This window comes from Camelus dromedarius, chromosome 7 (genome assembly GCF_036321535.1).
Source record: "Camelus dromedarius isolate mCamDro1 chromosome 7, mCamDro1.pat, whole genome shotgun sequence".
NCBI classification, from domain to species: domain Eukaryota; kingdom Metazoa; phylum Chordata; class Mammalia; order Artiodactyla; family Camelidae; genus Camelus; species Camelus dromedarius.
In genome coordinates this window covers 4,571,616-4,592,110 of record NC_087442.1, presented here as the reverse complement: position 1 = coordinate 4,592,110, position 20,495 = coordinate 4,571,616, and the positions used below count along the sequence as shown (strand labels likewise).

The window sequence follows — 20,495 nt, the reverse complement described above, 5'->3', positions numbered from 1 at the left end:
ACTGTGGCTTTTCCACTTTCACAGCCTGGCCTCTCAGTCCTTTTCTGGGTCCTGGATTTTATCCTATGCTACCACTAGCACCACCCCCTGGAGTGTACCCCCTCCCACACTCCCACTTGGGACCCGCCTCACCAATCAGCCTGAATACTATATGGCCTGGGCACTAGACAGTGTCATTTTCTCTTCTCTCTCTCTTTTTAAAATTAGGTGCTCTGATGTAGATGTCCCAGCCACACATTCACATAACACTTTCCATTAGTAAGAGCTTTCCCGTGAATTATTTTATTTCCACATCCCTGCAAGGTAGGCAATGCAGAATTATTATCTGAGAAATGGGAGAAGCTGAGTGGTTAAATGGCTCACCCAACTGATGGCTGCAGGAGGGAGGTTTGTGTCTAACTTTTCTTTTACAAGGGTAGCTAAAAATGTCTCACGTTAGCAATGTAAACAGGAACCTCTCATTTTCAAATAGAATGTTTACTCAAAGGAATGCTTATTCCTGCATATTTGGTTCATCACCCTGGTGGCCACACAGCAGGCAGGGGTCCAGTAACCTGTACTTCCCCCTGCCAGGGAGGGCTGGCCACCCTTCCTAACTTTGGGCTACTCCCCGAAGTACCCAGCAGATGTCTAGGGCTCCGGGTACTCACCGTTCCTGGCCGGTGTTACGCACGCAACGGAGTGGGAAGGAGGAGTTGCGATCAGCAAACACAGGAGTGAAGTGCCTAAGGGGGTTCACAGCACAAAGTGCGAAAGTGCCGGCCAGCAGCCCCACCCCAGTCCCTCCCTCCCGCTGCAGGTCAGGGAGGATTAGCGTTGACGAGGTGTCTTTAATGAGGTGCCTTCAGAGGCAGCCCTAGAGGGTAGGACTCACTGCGCACTCCCACTCTGTGCCCAAGACCCGTCATCAGGAGAACAAAATTAGGTTCTCCAAGGAGCCCTCTACTGTGTTTGTGTGTATCTGTGTGTGTGTGTGTGTGTGTGTGTGTGTGTGTGTGTGTGTGTGTACGCGCGCGCGCGCACAAATTTACTTGGTCAGTGGAGCCAGGGCTGTGACCCAGTTGGGGGTTTCCTTCGGGTGCAGGTAAGGGCTGCGCCGCCGCAAGTCCCAGCACCTGACCGCCGACCGGGAGGCTGGGGAAGGCTACAGGGGGTAGGGGGTGGGGCACGAACCACCTGGGCAGGCAAACCGCTGGGCAGGCATACGACCCCTCCTGACGCTCCCTCTAGCTGGACAAAGTCAAGGCGCACACCGATCGACGTTGCTAAAGTCCGAGCCCGGCCGCCGGCGTGGCCAGCCAGGGCTGAAGTTCGCGAAGGTCCTGCACGCCTTCGGGAGCCCCGAACCCACCTCCCACCAACGCCTGAAATGAGTTCCCAGGATCAGGCAAAGGTACCGGCTGCAGAGGAGCCTCCGGGCCGGGCCCATAAACAGCCGAGGAAAACTTAAGGAGTAGGGGGGGTCCATGTGAGGGCGCAGCTACACAGCCAACGCATCCCGCCCCACCGCCCGCTGTCCCCACCCACTGCCCCTCCCCTCAGTCCCGGGCAGCGGCGCGCGGCTCCACCTCCCCAGAGCGCAGTCCACACTGTCCTTTTTCAACAAAACAACACTACGCGCCGCCCCCCGCACCCGCACCGGGCAGGATCCCGGGCTACGCCCAGCCCGCCACCGGCCGTGCCTCCCGCCCCGCGTCCCCGGTCCCCGCCGCAGACAGTCACCGAGACCTGGCGGCACGCGGGTAGGGAGAGGGATGGAGCCCGGGCACGGCGGCCCAGCTCGGCCCTGCGCCTCCACCCTTCCCCGAGCTGCGCGAAGTGACAGGAGGGGCACGCACGGCGGCGCGCGGGGCGTCCCGCGTTAACCGCTTCCGCGCCGGGTCGGCAGCGAAGCGAGGGCGGGGACCCGGGGACCGCGGGACTGGGACTCACCGGAATGTGCACTCGCAGCGAACGCCTCTTCTGGCTGGTATTTTTCTTGCCGCTGCTCCCGCCGGGGCTGGAAACATCTTTCTTCTTCTTGGTGTCCATGGCCGCGCTTCCCATAACTTTAACCAGAAGTTAATTCCGGGTGACTTGTTCCTGGAATTCGGTCCTCTCTTTCCCAGCCTGGCCCCTGCCGTCGTCCTCGACCCGCGCGCTCCGTGTTACTGTCCTTCCACCCTGAAGACACCGCGTGGGGGCTTCCGCGGGGAGGGAAGGTGGAGCAGGTACCTCAGGCCGCCGCCACACGCCAGCGGTGGCAGTCGGCGGGAGCGCTGAGTTAACGTGTCCTCTTCCCCCTACGGGCTCATCGGGTGCAAAATCAAAGCCAAAGGCTGTCCTGGTTCTGGTCTTTCGCCGAGTTACGCGTGGCAGAGGTCTCCTGCTGGGTGACAAAGTTTTCTTCCTTTTGCAAAGCGAAGCAACATTTTCCACCCTCTCGGCTCCTCCCACAGATTCCCAGAGGTAATCTGAAAGGCAGGTGCAATTAAAAGCGGTAATTTGGAAAACAACCCGCCTGTGCCTGTGCCTGGTTGTGAAATCTGGCGAGAGTGAGACGGTCTGTATATTAATATAATCCTCGGCCGCAGAATAAACCAGCCCGCAGCCTGGAACTAGGTCCGTCCTCCTTTCTGGGCGAGAGGGAGGGGGGAGGAGGGGAAGAGGAGGTGCAAACGCGAATACTCTTCGCAATTGGGCTAATGCTCCGCTGCGAGCAGTTCTGGCGGCGGCCCTGCGGGTGGGAGGGCGCGCGGGAGCCCGGCGGGGAGAGGGGGCAGGCGGTCGCTCCGTCCCAGCGCCCGGGCCTGAGCGGGTCAGTGAAGGGCCGGGCCTGGCACCGACTCAGGCTGGGGGAGCGCGGGGCGGTGGAAGGCGGCGTGCATCGAACAGGAAGTGCACGGCGTGCAGCGCCGCTCTCCCGCTCCCCCCTCCGCCCCACGCCGCCCCCGGGCCGCCGCGCACCGCCGCCCGCCGGGCGGGCGGGGGCTCCTCTCCTCTCCTCTCCCCTCCTCTCCCCTCTCCTTCCCCGTGGCCGCGGCGGCTCGGGACTCGCACACAGATGATTTCCGACTCACCTCGTTCCCCAGCGTCTGTTTACCCCTGCCCCCCTAAAACACGCACACGCGCGCTGGGCCCCGCAGACCCGGCAGCGGCGGAAGCACGAGTTTCCGTGGGATGCGCGTCGACCCGCACGTGCCTCTCGGGGAACCGCGGCCCCCGGGGGCCCCCAGCCGGCATGCGGACTCGAATGCGCACTGAGCTGCCGGTGACGCGGGCGGAGTGCGGGTTTTCACCCCCACCGCACCGTACCAACCCCACCCGGCTTCTTTCAGGTTCACCGAGGGATCCACGGTAAGTGTCGGGCGAGATATCAGCCGCCCGGCGCCGCGGAAACCGCGGGTTTCTAAGACTGTGGAAGAAATGCTGGGGGAGAGGGCTGGAAGCCCCGGGAGTGTCCCAACGTGCTGCCACGGTCCGAGCCACCGCGTTACTCCTCTAGCATCGCCCGTAGGCGAGGGCCAGTGGGCGTTCTCTGGGGTGGCGGTATGGCACCCCTAGGTGTGCCCCAGGATGTCGCGACCCTGGCACTGGCTAGAATTAAGGTGAGTGCTCCGTCAGGAGTCACCTCCCCGCCTGCTCTAGGTTCTGAGGACAGGGTGGTCCCCAAAAGTCACCGGAGGGCCCTGAAAGCTGGCGTCACCTCAGCTGCTCCCCGTAGTCAATGATGCTGGAGGCCACCCGAGAAAGTCGCTTTGGGAACGCCATGGGGGCGGTGAGGAGATGGCTTTCACTCCCGTCCAGGTGCAGAGATTCGCAGAGTTCTCTCCTCTGGGGAGGAGGGGTGAGACCCCTTGAGGGACGCCCCATAGGCCGTGCCTCCCACCGACCCAGAACAACCCTGGTTCAGCCATCTTTCCCATTTCCCTTTCCAGTCCGAGTTCCACCTGCTTGTGTAAAATCTCCTGCAGTCCGGGTGTGCGGTGGTTCAGAGGGGTGGGTTTCTGGTGGGTTTGTCTTCCTTCCCCTTCCTGCTCTCCAGTCCAGAATGGAGCCAGACTGAAGACCCTCCGTCCTGGAGAAGTGCTTTCTGGACAGAAAGTGCAGTGCTCTGGAGGGGACCACACCTGGGTTCAAAACCCAAGTGGCCACCCCACCCCACAGGTGTGGAATTTCTCGCTTTGACCATTTTTTGACTGGCTGCCTGCAGAGGATTTCCAGAGACTTAGGGAGACTGCACTATTCCACTAAATGCTGGGAACACTGGTTAGAAGTGGGAAACAGTGGGCTTTCAGCCTACGATGACGTGGTATAAAGCCTACCCTTACCCACTCAAAATGACCCCCCACTGCCATTTGCATTTCACCTCTTTGGTTTAATATTTTAACCCCTGTCACAATGATAATTTGCCAAGGCATGCAAATCACTCCATTTGCTGAGAAGTGGTTTGGAAAGGAGAGATGGAGAGTTGGTAAGGGAAGTCAGGAGAGCCACTGGAGAGGAGGTCCCTGCTGGGACGGATTCACAGTAAGGAAGCCACTGGGTTACTTCTCATACTGAAGGCTTCGCCTGAAGCCTGTCATGGTTGCTGGGCCATGTCTGGCGATTGTTAGAATACGTACTGTTGTCAGTTGACTTGAGTAAATATATGCCAAAGCATTCATTAGTAAAATTCGTTTGTTCCCTGAGTTTGTTTTGTTGGAGTACAGACTTTACCCCCTGAGAATCCTAAATGAAAACATTTTACCTGATTGCCTGAATCTTAAGAGCTTTTTGTTGTTGTTGTTGTTCCACACGTTAATTTTTCTGAAATCTGAGTGTTTCTTATAGATGGCATCAGAAGACACTTACCAGCCCCTTTTTTTCTTCTGAAAATATATTAATAAATTGATCATATATCTTCCAATCAGTGGAGTCTTAGAATGGAGGGAACACAGTGATTGTTTTGCACTGGGGTGCCCTGGGGAACCTTGTCTCCCTGCAACTTGCTGCACACAGTTATTTTGGTCAGCAGCTCAATGTGGCATGCCCAAGCCACAGTGTCTAGTAATGACCCTGGCATCTGATTGTTTCTGAACATCCTGACCTATGACCTCTTTTGAAAAATTAATCATAAAATAGATGCTGAACAAAATATAAAAATCTTAAATAAAGGCAGTGGTATGATGTTGCCTTTTACCTCAGGCTCCAGTGATCCTGTCTTTATGTAAAATTTTGATTTTTTTGGTATAAAATGAAGTTTATAGATGCATTTTTTTCCCCAAAATTCAAGCAGAGCCTCTTAGTGGTCACCAGGTATCAGTGAGACTGTCTGCATTTTCTCGTGCCCTGGTAGTTAGGACTGGAATGTGTGACGAACTCTGGCCAGTGCCACGTGAGTAGAATTAGTAGTAGCACTTCAGGGTCGAGCAGTGAAGAGTTGCTTTGTCTCCCCCTGTGTTCCCTCCTCCCTGCCATCTGGAAGCCACACGATCCAGATGGTGCCCAGTAAGATGGACGAGTGCAACTCAACTGGCGTTGGACTTGGTTGAATTGGGTTAGGCCTCTGAGATTTTGATAATTATTTGTTATCACAGCATAGTTTTGCCTATTAAAAAATATTTCATTGAAATATTATTTATCTTCATGACTGAGTTTGGGGCACCCCCTTCCATTTCATACCCAGGGCAGGGGCCTCATTTGCCTCACCCTAGTGTGACCCTGTCCTTCTTCTGATTGACAGAAGGGCGAGAAGCAGAGGTGGGCCAGGACCGTGGGCAGTCATGGGAACCAGCTTGCAAGTTCCAAGAGGGCGAGTTGAGGCCTCTCCCAGCACTGCCACTGACCTGTGGTGCAGCCGTGAGAGTCTGGAAGGGAGGGGGTGGCCTTTAGAAGATTCCTAAGGCCTCATTAAGGGGGGCTTGTATTTGTCCTGATTGTATTTTGTATGTCTTGTTAATTTTATTGCTCTAGTAATCCCTTTTTTATTGAATTTTTCAAAAGTCTCATTGTACAATGAATTGAAAATTTAAAACCAGCAAGGAAGCAAAAGAGCCCTGGTCCTTCCCCGCAGGTGGTTTAAGACAGAGCTTCTCAGGAGAAGGATGCATGTTGATGACGGGTCCACTGGGGGCATTATTTGCCTAGGTGGCTAATGGTGCAAGTTACTGATACATGGTACCTACTCTGTGCCATTGCTGGGGTGTTTCACAGGTTTAGTCCACCTATGGGAGGGGATGTTATTAACCCTGTTTTATATTGCACATATGCGTTGGTATAATTACTGTACCACCACTAACACCCCAGACTAACATCACCTGAATATTTGATGTATCTCCAGGGCTCCAGGTCATCACACTGGCCCACCACCATGGTGCCACCTCTTCTCCAGCCAGGGCAGCATTTCATTCAGAGAAGATCATTTAAAATGCTACACCAAGGACCTGCACTCTAAGTGAGAAGTGAAATACACAGAATACAACAAGTAGTGTAAAAGACACCCTTGATTAAGAGCTTACGGGATGTTTAATTTTGCTTAACCTAGTGTTCTAGACTGACTGGTCCCTACCCATCCACCCCCCAACACCAGCTTTTTTTTTTTTTCCGTTTTGTCTATTAATATCCCATAGAAATGAAATGACTTTGGAAACCATGAGTCATCTTTGTAGAGCATTGACAACTTACAAAATCTTAGAATTGATGGTGTACTCATGGATTTAAAGTCCAGACTTTTCCTGTAAAATTGGAATATTCCAGTTAGAAGAAATCTTGACGATCATTTAGTTCAAGGGTCCCATAGACAGACATCTGTGTCTGGTGAATTCCTATATTCGGTGGCTACATGTTCCACTGTCAGAAAGAAGAAAGGAATTAACTTTTTTAACATTTTTTATTAATTTATAATCATTTTACAATGTTGTGTCAAATTCCAGTGTTCAGCACAATTTTTCAGTTATACATGAACATATATATATTCGTTGTCACATTTTTTTCTCTGTGAGCTACCATAAGATCTTGTGTATATTTCCCCGTGCTATACAGTATAATCTTGTTTATCTATTCTACAATTTTGAAATCCCGTCTATCCCCTCCCACCCTCTGCCCCCTTGGCAACCACAAGTTTGTATTCTATGTCTATGAGTCTATTTCTGTTTTGTATTTATGCTTTGTTTTTTTGTTTTGTTTTGTTTTTGTTTTTGTTTTTTAGATTCCACGTATGAGCGATCTCATATGGTATTTTTCTTTCTCTTTCTGGCTTACTTCACTTAGAATGACATCCTCCAGGAGCATCCATGTTGCTGCAAAGGCGTTATGTTGTCGGTTTTTACGGCTGAGTAGTATTCCATTGTATAAATATACCACCTCTTCTTTATCCAGTCACCTGTTGATGGACATTTAGGCTGTTCTCATGTTTTGGCTATTGTAAATAGTGCTGCTATGAACATTGGGGTGCAGGTGTCATCCTGAAGTAGGGTTCCTTCTGGATATAAGCCCAGGAGTGGGATCCCTGGGTCATACGGTAAGTCTATTCCTGGTCTTTTGAGGACTCTCCATACTGTTTTCCACAGTGGCTGCACCAAACTGCATTCCCACCAGCAGTGTAGGAGGGTTCCCCTTTCTCCACAGCCTCTCCAGCATTTGTCATTTGTGGATTTTTGAATGACGGCCATTCTGACTGGTGTGAGGTGATACCTCATTGTAGTTTTGATTTGCATTTCTCTGATAATTAGTGATATTGAGCATTTTTTCATGTGCCTTTTGATCATTTGTATGTCTTCCTTGGAGAATTGCTTGTTTAGGTCTTCTGCCCATTTTTGGATTGGGTGTAAAACAATGAAGCTAGAACACTCCCTTACACCATACACAAAAATCAACACAAAATGGATCAAAGACTTAAACATAAGACAAGATACAATAAACCTCCTAGAGGAAAACTTAGGCAAAACATTATTAGACATACATCTCAAAAATTTTCTCCTAGAAGAAATAAAAGCAAGAATAAGCAAATGGGACCTAATGAAACTTACAAGCTTCTGCACACCAAAGGAAACCATAAGTAAAACAAGAAGACAACCTACGGAATGGGAGAGAATTTTTGCAAAAGGAGTTAACTTTTTCACTACCTATTACATGCCAGGCATTCTGTTAGGTAGTTCATATTAACTGTCTTATCTGATTTCTGTTAGAATCCCCTAAGAAAACTCTCATAGGCATTTTGCAGACGAGGGAAACTGAGACCAGCTGTTAGAGTGCTTGGAGGTTCATTTAACTCCTGTCTGTTGATCTTCGTTTGCTGTGACCTCTGGAAGGACATTAAAAAATGAGGCCCCTCTTCTTTTCAAAGCTTTGCACGAGGCCAACAATACTATTGAGGAAGCTCCTTCGGGATGACCTTGGACGAACGATTCAACATCTCATCTGCCTTGGTCTCTGTGCCTGTGACATAGAGCTGCAGGGAGAGCAGTGGTCTATACACTCAGGAGACCAGCGACTCAATTCTGTGCAAAAAGCAGCTCTTGGGAAAATGAAACCACAAGGTCTGGACAGAGGACTCCGTCAATGCTCTGATAACTCACTGGACACCAAGCGAAGGGAGTGTCAGCTAATTGTGAAAACCAGGCCAAGTGGCACATTCCAGTCTTTATTTTCCTTTAAACGTGGCCACTGATTGTGTAACCTTGTGATAGCTGTTGCTCCCTGGTGCAAACGGGACCATTCTCTCCACCCACAGATAGAAGTGGAGGCAGGCGCTCAGGACCCGCGGACGGGGCTGTCTTGAGACAGCACCTCTCCTGACAGCCCTTTCCCGGGTCCCTTTTGATTTTTCCTGGGGACCCATGCAAGCCACTCCTTTACCTGTCTTCCAGATTCCTCCTCACCCATGATGCCAGTTAACCATAAGGCCACCCAGGTCATGGAATCCAAGAAGTACTTTGGATTAAGGTAAGGGTAAACTCTGTGGTGGTATCCTCCAAGGACAGATCTGCTGTTCACATCTTTTCTCTGGAGAATAGCCTGCTGCCTTGACCAGCTCTGTGCCTGACCACACACCCGGCCATTCTGAAGAATGGCAGATTCAGCAAGCGAGGCGTGCGCCGTGACCACGCAGCGCTGTGCAGGGGGCGGTGTCTGCTAAATAAAAGGATAGGTAATCCCAGCAATTACGCTCCCGTCCTTGACTAAGGGCAGTCATCACGTAAACAGCATTAGCCAACTGCTGTCTTTTTACAGTTTCCCCTGTGACATTTGCCCTGGTGATCCAGCATTGCCTCCCATGGGGATAGTGGGTTTGGGCTCCTGGGGCTGCAGAATTTGACGGAAGGTCTGCATGCATCGGTCCTCAACTTAGTTCTGAGCCTTGAACACACTATTAGCATACAAATGAACCCTGGGAAACTGGGAAATACGGCTAAGGTACAAGGACAGGGGTAGATGCCTTAATCTGAACATGGCTCGTGACCAATTTCTGTCTGCTTGCTCACCCATCTATTTTGAACATGATTAAATTGTGCAAATTAATTGTAATAATTTCCAGAGAAAATCACATTACCTTGGTAATTATACTGGCCCCAGAGTTCACACATTGCCGTTCAGGTCTGAACATGAACTTGTACAGGAGGGTGATCATCAGCACCAGTGTTACTGTCCCTTCATGTGACTTGCAGGTGATCTCCACACCTGGCCTTCAGAATGCCAGTTACAAGAAAAAAAAAAAAAAAGGCAAAGGAAAAAAGGATATGCTAGTTTTCAGCTTTTCAAGATTCCAGAAAAAAATACTATTTACAGTCCCTTGGGATTGGCAGCATTTGGAGAGCACCAGGCCGTGGTCTGGATTTTCAGATGGTTACAGACCTGGGCTGCGGACCTCCAAGCCCCCTTGCAGGTGCATAATTACCATCCTGACTCTCAGAGAGAGCTGTGCCCCTGCCACGAGGGCCTAGCCACACCCGGGGTTAAACCATGCATGACCTCCCCAGCGTCTACCCCTGTCCTTGTACCTTAGCCCTTTACCCCGTAATCAGTAAGCACCCATTTGGTGCTGGGACAGAGCCCACAAGAGGCTCAAGTCAAGTGCTCTCAAGGACAGCGTGGTTTTGACAGCCCTCCTGACACCACGTGGGGCAGAAAGGTATATTGTAAGATGTTCCTAAATATAACTCCTCGGAGTTGCGTGAAGTCTTGGGAGAGAATGGAGAGAGACTTTCCAAGTAAAACTCGGTGCCGTGGGCGTGCATCAGCTCATTTTAGGTCATTGCAACACGCACTGCTGACAGCGCCGTTGCGCCAAGGGCCTGACTTGTTTTTCCTGTCCCCGCTCATTGTGGCTCTTTACCCTCTGGGTCAAAACATAAAGCATAATTACAGTGTTCATTGTTCTTTGACCAGCCTGAGAGAACGTTTTTCTGCCCTTGTAGCTTATTCCCCCATGGCCCAGGGCTTTCCAGCAGCTGATGGAGTTGGTACGCAGGCTGCTCTGGGCGCCCAGGGTACTCAGGTAGAGGACAGGGTCGAGCACGGGGCACACTGCGGATACACCAGGGCTCACACACGGGCCGGCACACTGTCCGTGGCTCTTGTGGTTGTAAGAGGCCAGGAGAGCAGCTCTTTTCGATCAGAGTTTCAAGGAGAGCCTACGTTTCCATGGGACAGTATCGCACGTTGCAAGTTTATCTTTACAAGTTTAAGAACTGATACACCTAGAGAATTATGTCCTTTATTTACTTCCTTCTTAAGCCTGATCTGATTTTTCAGCCTGTCTGGAGACTTGCTCTTTCGCATGAGGCTGTGTTTTGTGGGGTCATTGCCTCTGCTCTTAGATCTATTCTCCAATCTGCTGCTTTGTGTTGCCAGAAACTACAGTCCCAGGATCTCTGGTGTTTGGCCAGTGGAAGGCAATGGGAGGCAGCTGGAGTCTAGAATGTAGGATGCTACCGCCAGGCAGGCGTCCCTGACTCCGGCTCTGACCCTGGATGTTGGAGCAGGAATCTGGAGGACGTGAGGAAGGAAACGATGTGGGCAGCTGAGGAGGATACCGGGAGGGGTTAGAAGGGCAGTGTGGCCCGAGGTGGCCAAAGGACAGGTGAGCTAGTGTTTGGGGACTTTCATCCGAGTGAGATGGGACAATGTTGGAGAACGTCAGCAAGAAGGACAGGGTTGGGTCTGAATTTTGAGGATCAGCCTGGACGTCATGTCAACAAGTTGTCAAGAGTAACAGGAGGAAGCCTGGCACATAGGACTTCTCTGTGTCATTCAGGCAGGAGATGACCATGGCTCGGACCCTGACGGGAGCAGCAGAATCATGAGAAGCAGTTGCTTCTGAATGTATTTGAAGACAGAATCCCCAGAATTTGCGGATAGTCTGGATGTGGGGTCTGGCTGGCAACGTGCATTTGAAAGTCACCAACCAGCCAATGGAGAGCATTTCAAGCCATGAAGTGGGAAGAGATTCAGGCGCGAGTGTAAACAGCAAAGAGAGGAGGAGGTCAGGACCTCACCTGAGCACTCCTGGGTTAGAGGTTGGGAAGATGAGGAGGAAGCAGCAGAGGAGCAGGAGCAGAACTGGAGAGCTGGATCCAGAGCCCGCAAGACGGAGCATCTGGGGAGGGAGGAGCGGCAGGTGCGCTGTCAGCCACAAGACGACTCAGGATGGCTGTGGGGTTCGGTGACGTGGAGGCCACCGGCAGCCTTGGCGGGGCGGGGAGCGGTGGGATAGAGCCGTGGACCCGGCACAGGGTGGACAGCTGTTTCCAGGAGCTTCCGTACAGGGGGGCAGAGAAATAGATGGCAGGAAGAGAGGAACATGGGTCCGGAGAGGCCTGTCTCATTTGTGAGGGGGATGTTACTCATGTTCATGTGCTGAGATCATGACCCTGTCACTGTCAGGGGAGGGAATCGACGATGCAGAAAAAGAAGGAAGAGCTGCAGGAGCAAAATCCTGGAGCAGGCAAGAGGGGTGAGGTGTCCCCACAGAGCCACCGCCCATTGTGTGACGGGAGGAAGTGGGGACAGCAGACGCGGGCAGGGGGAAAGGGGTCTTTCCTAGCCGCTTCTAGTTTTCTCTTGAAGAGGGAGCAATGCCCCCCACGGATGGAGGGAGAGGTGTGGGAGGTCTGAGGAGAGAGGAAAGGTGTGAGTGTCCTGCAGGAGGTGGGAGGGTGGCGTGCGCACGTGCAGGCGGTTCCCCTGCAGATGGATGGACGCCGTGTGCTGCTTCTAACTCAGCGACCTGTCTGGAAGATTGTGCATCCCGGTTTACAGAGCTCTGCTGTCCTTGGGAGCGGCTGCACAGTATTCCGTGGTGTAAACATCACATAACTTGTCACAGTCATGATTTATCATTTATTACATTATGCATATTGAAGCCGTCCCCTCCAGGTGAAAACCTAGGCTGCTTCCAGGGCTGGAATGCTCGCACGTCATGTGTGTCTTTTCACACGTTTTGCAGTGTGCAAGCACGTGCTCAGGCGGGAATTACTGGAACAGCGTGTGGATGTGGTTCATTTCGGCAGACAGGAAATTGGTCCCTCTTAGAGGCTGGCGGTCCTTGCTCCCAGCACAGTGTATGCACACGCCGGGCCCTCTCTGATGCAGTATGTTTCCTAATGTTTCGGTATTTTCCAATCTGTTAGGTGAAAATAGTGTCTCATTCTACTTTTTTACTTTCTTCGTGCAATGAATGAGGACGAAGACCTTGTGTGCTCCTGTATTTCCTTTACAGTTTCCTTTCTGTGATTTTCTGTCTGTGTTCTTTGCCCATTCTCCGATTAGGTGGTAGGTCTTTTTCTTATCTAATTATAGGTGCTCTTTCTAGGTGTTGAAAAAAATTAGCCCCTTGCCAGTACTGTGGGTTGCAAACATTTTTTTCCCAGTGTGTTTGTCCTTTGGCTTTATTTTTCTTGCCATTTTTGGTACAGTTTGTTTTATCGATTTGTTTTTATGGCTCCTGGGGCTTTCCGTCACATTTAGAAGGGCTGTGGGAGGAGCACAGGCCCTGGTGGGGCGTCTGCAGGCAGCTTCGGAACCACTTTGGCAACGTGGGGATAAGGATGCCTGGAGAACATGAGCATGCGTGCGTGGGAGATGCTCGTAAGTGGTTTTCTTTTCCTCGATGTCAGTCCCTAAAGCAGGCCCACGGCAGTAGCAAGGTCAGTGCTGTTTGCATTCCAGAATTCTTCTAGAAAATTGCAAATAATTTTCCTGGGCACATGCTCTGTGACCCTCTGAAGTCCATCCGGCTGGCCCTTAGAGGTGACGTTCACCCCAGAGGAGAGCTCATTTCCGGGAAGCACTGTGCCAAAGTTGCCATGGGTCCAGGGGCAGCTGAGGGCCTGGCATCTCGGAGGTGGAGCCTCCTTCCTCTTCCTCACGGAGTGGTCCTTGGGAACTGGCTTCATAATGACTTGGGAGTTTCCCAGCCTCCTTTCTCAGGGATGTATTTTAAGACCAAAATGGCTTCACACTTGTCTTTCCTGCCAAGGGAATTGCAGGTGCCATGCCTGCCTGTCACCCACCAGAAGGTGTGTGGCTGTGGAGGGTGCCCTTGGAGAACAGCCCACCATCCCCCTCAGATCTCCAGGCAGGACAGCCATGCAGGGAGCTGGCAGCCGAGCCACCTAGAGTCCCTGCTTCCAACATGGGAGGATGTGGAGAAGGGGAGGCCCCCATGTGTCCCCTTTTCCATTTTATGTATGTGATGTCTGCACCAGACCTTTGCTGGAGAAAGGTTGTGTTGTAGGAGGTGCAAATGTGGGTTTAGGGTTACTGATTCTCTGTGAGTCTTTGTGGAGATTACTGAAGGACAGGGGACGGAGTTAGCAGCCCAGGACTGGGGTACTACTTCAGGACCAGATGGAAAGAGGAATTTTTATTAAGGCAGAAGAGAGATCGCACTGACTTTTGGAAAACGTGGTGGGCTTTGCATGGGGGACTCCAGGTTTACTAATGACTGGGATTATTGAGAGTTGTCTGGGGAAGAGTTCCAAGAAGGAGGGCATGAGACCCAGTAGAGAAATCTGTCTCTACTCAGAACTGTTCCAACCAGAGCTGTGTCTAAAACTCTGTCAGAGAAGACCCCGTTTTTTTAGGGCCAGGGCTGTGTGTGGCTAGCCAACTTGGGGATTTGATGGTTTGAAATGTAAAAAAGACATATGTTAAGATCCCCAGAGAGAAATTCCTGTTTGGTCTTAAAACCAAGGACAGTTGTCTTTCCCCTGAACTCTTGGGTTTGTTCCTTGTGGGCACTGGAACTGACCCTTGAGTCTTCTTCACAGACGGCCAGAACACAGAGCATCAAAGCTGCAAGCCACCCACGCATGTGGTGTCCACACGTATTCTTTGTCTTCCTTTTAGGGAATTGCCTCCCACACTGGTGGAAGCTGACCCTCTGAGTCAGTGCTCTGGCCCCTGCCCACCAGCTCAGCCAATCATAACCACCCTGTCCCTGGAGTGGTCCTGGGCAGCCAATCAGAGCCCTTCCCTGGGATTCTCATGTGCTGAACACAAGGCTGGAAGGCTTCCTCCTGGAGCTGCCCCAGCTTGGGGGACAGTAGCCTGAGAGACTGGGCACAGCACCCAGAGAGAAGCAGGGATGGGGAGAACATAGACACTTGGTCCCCATTGTCCCTAAGACCAGTTTCCCCCCTTTCTCTTCCCGTGTCTTATCTTAAGGTACAATTGGATATCTGTCTCTTGCAAGGCAGGAGTCCTCACTGATAAACTTTTAATTAACTTAATCTTGTTGTATTTTCTTGTCCTCCTGTATTCTTTCTAGAACAAGGTCAGGAGGGGAAACAGGGGTGCAGGAAGGGAGGAGAGAAGCAAAGGAACAGTATGTAGGCAGCATTTGTCATTATCTCAGTATCTGTTACTTAACTGTCAGAGTCTAACCTCCCTGCCCCTCAGCCACCCCGACATGTTCTTCGTTCTGGTCAGGTCACCTTGGCCCTCGTGACCAGGGACCTCTGAGGGCCTGAAGCCCTAGGGTGTATGTCCCCAAGCCTACCCTGTGCATCTGCAGGAATTGGAGGCTCAGGGTTGTCACACTCCATACAGTGCCTGTGGGCTGCCAGGGCCATTTCAGAGGCTCAGGTCAAGCAGAGGCGCTGGGCATTCTTGTTCTTCTGGGGATGCAGGTGAGTGTCTCTGGTGGGTGTTTATGGAACTGGAGCGCGTAAATCTTCTATAAGAAAAGAATGTTTCCCTTTGTAACTGGAGAAAGCCTGATTAAGGTTTACTAATGACTGGGATTATCAGTGTCCATTAGTAATTTTTCAAGTTACCTGGGCAAGGAAAAAGGAGTGATTACAGAAGCCTGGAGCCAGCATCATCAAATGTGTGCTGGCCACTTACTTTGACAGGCATGATTCAGTGCTCTTTATTTTTGGTTAAATTCCCGTGGCTCTGTAACCAGATACCTCCAGGCTGGAGGATGAACTAAGTAATGAGGGGAAAACAAGATTGCTGGGTTGATATAAATGGTAGATTGCTGGTGCAGAGAATTACTAAGATCTGATGTAAAAGAGCCACTTTCTTCTGGTTTAGTCTTACCACATCCTCATTTTTTTTGACCCTAGTATCTCTTTCTGTTTTTAAATTCAGAGTCACAAAATGGCTGGTCCTAGGGCTACGTGAAATAGCAAAATACTTCTGTCACTGTTCTGCTCTCTTGAGAGGAAGTAACAGATGCAGATAATGGTATTATAATAGTGCATTGGGAAGATCTACAATTATTCTAATGATTTTCTCATCACTCAAAATATTTTGGAACTATTTTTAAAATTAATTTAGAGCCAGTTTGTGAGATGCAAAAAAGCAAACAAACAAAAAAATCTCAGTGTCAGTAAATTTACGATGTCATATTTGTGAAAGTGCCAAGCAAAATCCTTGGCACAGAAGAGGCACATGAAGGACCCCGTGGACATTTCTGTGCAGGTCACAATGAAGTTCCTTTATCCCGGTCTCCGCCCACATCTCACCAGCCTCTGAATTTTGCTCTCACTGACCCTTATTAATGAAAAATGGGATCTGTTTCAGGCATAACCACTAGCATCCTGGAGATCACTCAGTTCGTTGCTCCCTCCCTAATGGTGCAAAGAAACGGTCGACTTCAAAGGCTCCCATTTCCTCCCATGTCTGTGTCCATTGGGATCCTTGGGAGGTAGATGCCAAGGTGGGATTCAACATGAGAGAGAGTCCATGGTGGGGATGCCTGTGAAGGATGAAGCGGAACAAGCAGGGGTTGCCAGGGGGAGCCTCGGACCAGGTCCAGGACTGATACCCATGGACGGAGGGTGAGAAGGAAGGATTGGGTTGGAAAAGCCTCAGACCAGCACAGTTCTGAGAAAGTCTCGCCGGACCCACGGGGAGTCACCCAGCAAAGTCATCACAGGAAAAGCTCGAAGGCAGGAGGGGCCGCTGGGAACCCCACGTATTCTGTCAGTGCGGGGACAGCCCGGGGAAAGGGTAGCCTCGGTGCCGGTGCAGGGAGACCCCCAGGGGGAGGTCCTAGAGCCATCAGTCAAGGGTGCCTCTGCTGTGGGTCCTTTGGAAGCAGAGCTGGGTGTCACCTCCATGGCCACCACGTCCCCTCTTGTACCAACAAGCCCACCTCTCTGTGCGTGTCTGGGGAGCAGCTCCTCCATGGCTCCTCGGGCTTCTCACTGTGAGGGGGGCTTGGAGGAGGGAGGCTGGGATGCCTGTAGCCCCTGTTGCCACAGCTGGTCTTGGGCCACAGTGGGCTCTTCTCACCGGCCTTGTGACCCGTAAGCAAGCTGTGTGGGTTGAATTGTGTCCCCAGAGGCACGTTGGAGCCCTGTCATGCAGCTCAGGCCCTCACTTATGGGCCACACCTCTTATAAACTGCCTTCTTTGGCTTATTTTTGTATCTAACCTTGCATAAGAGGATTTTAGGCGACTGCTGCTTCCTGTTGTTTGCCCAAAGGTCTGTTTGTCATATTTCTTCAAGACTGACTTAACTTTTCTGGGCCCAGTGGTCACCGACCTTCCACCTCAGTCCACCAGCACAGTTCTGAGGAAGCGTGTGGTCAGTCAAGCACACAGCCGGCCTGCACGGAGGGCAGCCAGACGTCTGGGTGCAGGCCTCAGACAAACCCTGCCACCTGGGGCCCAGCCGTGACCACCTCCGGGCTCTCGGTGTACAGCACTCTGCTGCAGTCGGTCGTGAGTCCCAGAGTCTCTCTGTCTTAAAGACCTTGATGCTCCGTGATTTAACCAACCACAGTGTCACACGGACTAAAGCCGAAGCTATGAGAAGACAACTGGGGATTTGAGCAGAGCCCCTAATTTAAACCCACCTGAGCCTCAAACTCCCCAAGTCCTCTGGTAGCTCTCAGTAGGGAAAAAAAAAAAAGATTCTAGGCCCTGCCACATGAATGTGAATGCACAGAGGACGGGAGGACCATTCCAAGGGTAAATCGGGGACAGTGGGCCTCCAGCACTGCAGCAGCCGAATTGATACCGTGAGCGTCAGTTTGAATCAAGGCAGAGAGTGGCTCGTCTCCCATCAAGGCCAGAGAACGAGCACGTTCTCACGACACAGCGCGGTCTGGTGGGGCCGGGCGTGCTCTCCTGGGCCTGATGGCTGCACGGTACCTCCCGAGGACTCACCCTGACCTGTGATGTGAGCTGAGCAAGTAGGAATAATCCTCATCCCAGGATCCCGGGTGTCAGAACTTGGGGGAGCTCAGAGGCCCTCTGCCTTAATCACCCCTTTCAATGACGGAGACTCTGAGCCACCCTGGGCCCCTCTCCTCATGACAGGTGGGTCCTGGGTTGAAGTCACCCCTCCCCCCCCCCCCGCGCCAGGGGCTGCACCCACCTCGGCTCCCTCATCCGGACAGTGGGCCTCCGCCCCACCTGCCGCTTTATTCTGAGACTTGAAGGAGAATGTGTATGTGACAGCTGTTCGTAAACCGTGAAGCCCTCTCTAAATATGAGGGTTTTATTATCACCGCAAGGTCCCACGGATCAGAGCAGCCTGTGCCCCAAAGTACCCACATTCCTCCATGGAGGACGTCACAGTTTGCTTTGTGGTGCCTGCTGGAAGGTCAAGTCGGGCAGCAGTGAAGTCCCACGAGCTGACGGTGTGGGAGCAGGTAGGGGGCTCAGCCCGGGGCACCTGGGTCCCCTGTGACCCTCTGATCACAGAATCTGCAGTCGATGTCATCACAGCCGTCGAGTTTTGCCAGGCCATCTTCTCCCTGTACGTTTCTGGGGCTCCTGACGAGAGACTGGCCTCCACTCCAGACAGACCTGGACATTTGCTGGCAGGGCCCCAACAGCTGACCCCTGCCTCGTCCCTACCCTTTGGTAAAGGGTGGTGGTGCCCCTTTCCCACGTTTCCCCCCGCCCTTCTTGATTTCACTGTGAGTGGGCTTTGAGGGCAGAGAGTGGAAACACCCAGGATCTCCAGGGCTGTTACCAGCGACCACCTCCCATCCCAGAGGAAGCTGTGTCTTAAAGGGCTCCTAAAGCATACCGTTTTCTGAAACACAGAGACAAAAGTCACAGTTCAGCTGGATGAAGTATGCCTCTAGAGTCAAGAGTGCCGTCCTCAGATAGGCAAACCCCCTCAACCTCGGGGCGTCCAGAGTTAAGAACGCACGGCTCCCTGTGGGGGCTCCGGTCCTGCGCCCGCTGGGCTGTCCAGTCGTGTTTCTCCTCCTTCTCTTAAGAGCTCTGTTGTATGTGTGCTTTTATTGTACGTGATCCTGGAGATGTTTTTCCTTGAAGTAGAAGAGGTACAAGCCATGCATTTTGTTTCTAACTCTGCAGTGAAGACCAGCACCCCAGTGTTTAAGACGGGGAGGACTGTAGAGGAGGAAACACAGGCGTCCCTGGATTTATTGCCTGGAACCCAGCCCACCGTACCACCGAGGTCTGCCTGTCCTGGGGAAACAGGCTGATGTTTGCACCTTGCTTTTGCCATCTCCTTGGTTTTGCTGATCTCAGAGCTTCTACCAAGACAGATGCTCATGAAGTAGTTAATTTTTCAGCCAGAGGCCATTATTGACCGAATAATTTCCCTGTGGCCAGTGTGTACCGTGTTCTCTGAAGGACACGAAGAAGAAAGCACAGGCCCCACCCCACAAAGAGGAGATAAAACGGGCTCTTTGGCTAGAATACAGCCAGCCCCTCATGAATCAGTAATTACAACAGGAGCTGACACTTGTCGGGGGCCGACGGGAGGATGGCCATGCTCAGTGCCTGCAGCTCAGCCCTCACCTTTACCACGCTCCTTGCTGGTAGGTTATGGTCACAGACAAAGAAATGGAGACTCTAGGAGATTCAGTAACACAGCAACGAGGGGCAGAGCCAGGACTTCAACGGGGTCTGCTGACCCCAAAGCAGGCGCCCAGTGGGGCTGCAGGGAGAAGGGCACCAGGCTGAGTGGGCTCACTTTGAATTCCTGACCACAAGCTTAAGAGGCCCTGAAAGGTACAGCCTGGGACCACAGGACCTTCTCCCACTCAGCTGGGGAAGCATGTCAGGCTCTCTTCACCTCCCTCCACCTTCAACACTCTCCCCTCCCTCCCTCTGCATGACCACCTCTCACCTGTTTCTCTGACAAAGGGACAATCAGAAGGGAACTCCCACCAGGCTCACCCTCCCCAGGGTCCCTTGTGCAGTGACACCCACACTGCTGTCTCACCCATCAACAGAGGGAGACCCTTCACGCTCCCCATCAAAGACACTCCTCCTTTTCACCAGATCTCCCTTCACCCCCCACCCCAGCAATTGTTCCCGCTCTTTCTGCTCCATCAGCGTTTCTCCCCTGCAGTGCTTCTCAGTCTTGGCTACAGGTTGAAATCACCTGACAAGCTTTAAAAAAAAAAAACAAACAAGGGGCCCCCAGGATCCTGGCTTCCCTGGCCTGGATTCTACCCAGACACCCGGAGACCTGCAGCTACGGGGAGTCTGACTGTGCAGTGCCCCGAGCACACTTTCAGGGCCGCTCCCACCTGCGCAGCGACGGCCGCTCTTCCCCACTGCAACCCCTCCAGCTGCTGGCTTCCCTGCTCCCCTTCCCAACCAGATGCCTTCAAGGAGCTGTCTAGCATAGTGTCTCTCCTTTATCCCCAGATTTCCCTCTTCCAACTCTCCTCCATTTGGCCTCTGAGGTGACGTTGCTTTAAAGCGCTTGCTGCTGCATGGCTGGACCCCGGGTGGGTTCCCAGCCTCATCTTATGCATCTTCCAGCAGCACTGATCTTCCATCTCTCCCTCTTCCTCGAAGCGCTTCCTCCACCTGCTGACATCACGCTGTGGCTTCCCTTCTACCTCGCTGGCCGTTATTTCCAGTCTCCGCTGCTGGTTCCTCCTGATCCACTCACGCTGATGGCCCAGGGCTCCATCCTGGGATCTCTTCTCACTCCTTTGTGTGTTCCTCCAGTCTTGTGGCTTCAGAAATTACCTGTTCCCTAATGAGACCTAAGATGAGGCCTCTGGGCTGGACCTGTTTCCGTGTGCTCCAGACTCATGGATCCGAATGCCTACTTGACATCTCCTCTGGGGTGG

At 52.1% G+C, this 20,495-nt stretch overlaps 1 protein-coding gene and 1 non-coding gene across 9 annotated transcripts in view; one reads left to right on the top strand and one right to left on the bottom strand.

Annotated features, from left to right (window-relative positions):
- The window catches only part of PRKAG2 (protein kinase AMP-activated non-catalytic subunit gamma 2), a 241,261-nt gene extending 238,412 nt beyond the window's left edge, over positions 1-2,849 (bottom strand). For 5 of the 6 annotated variants that reach the window (XM_064487191.1, XM_064487194.1, XM_064487192.1 and 2 more), the window contains exon 1: positions 1,933-2,849. In XM_064487191.1, the coding sequence (XP_064343261.1) occupies positions 1,933-2,046 (114 nt within the window). In that variant the 5' untranslated portion in view covers positions 2,047-2,849. The remainder of the gene's footprint in view (positions 1-1,932) is intronic. The other variant, XM_031455727.2, reaches the window with a different exon arrangement.
- A 14-nt stretch (positions 2,850-2,863) lies between these two features.
- LOC116154110 (uncharacterized) overlaps positions 2,864-20,495 on the top strand; it is a 57,755-nt gene continuing 40,123 nt past the window's right edge. The window contains exons 1-2 of one of the 3 annotated variants that reach the window (XR_010381520.1): positions 2,864-3,336; positions 8,829-8,904. This is a non-coding gene — a transcript (uncharacterized LOC116154110). Of the gene's footprint in view, positions 3,337-8,340; positions 8,905-20,495 lie in introns of those variants that run through there. The other 2 variants (XR_010381521.1, XR_010381519.1) reach the window with 2 other exon arrangements.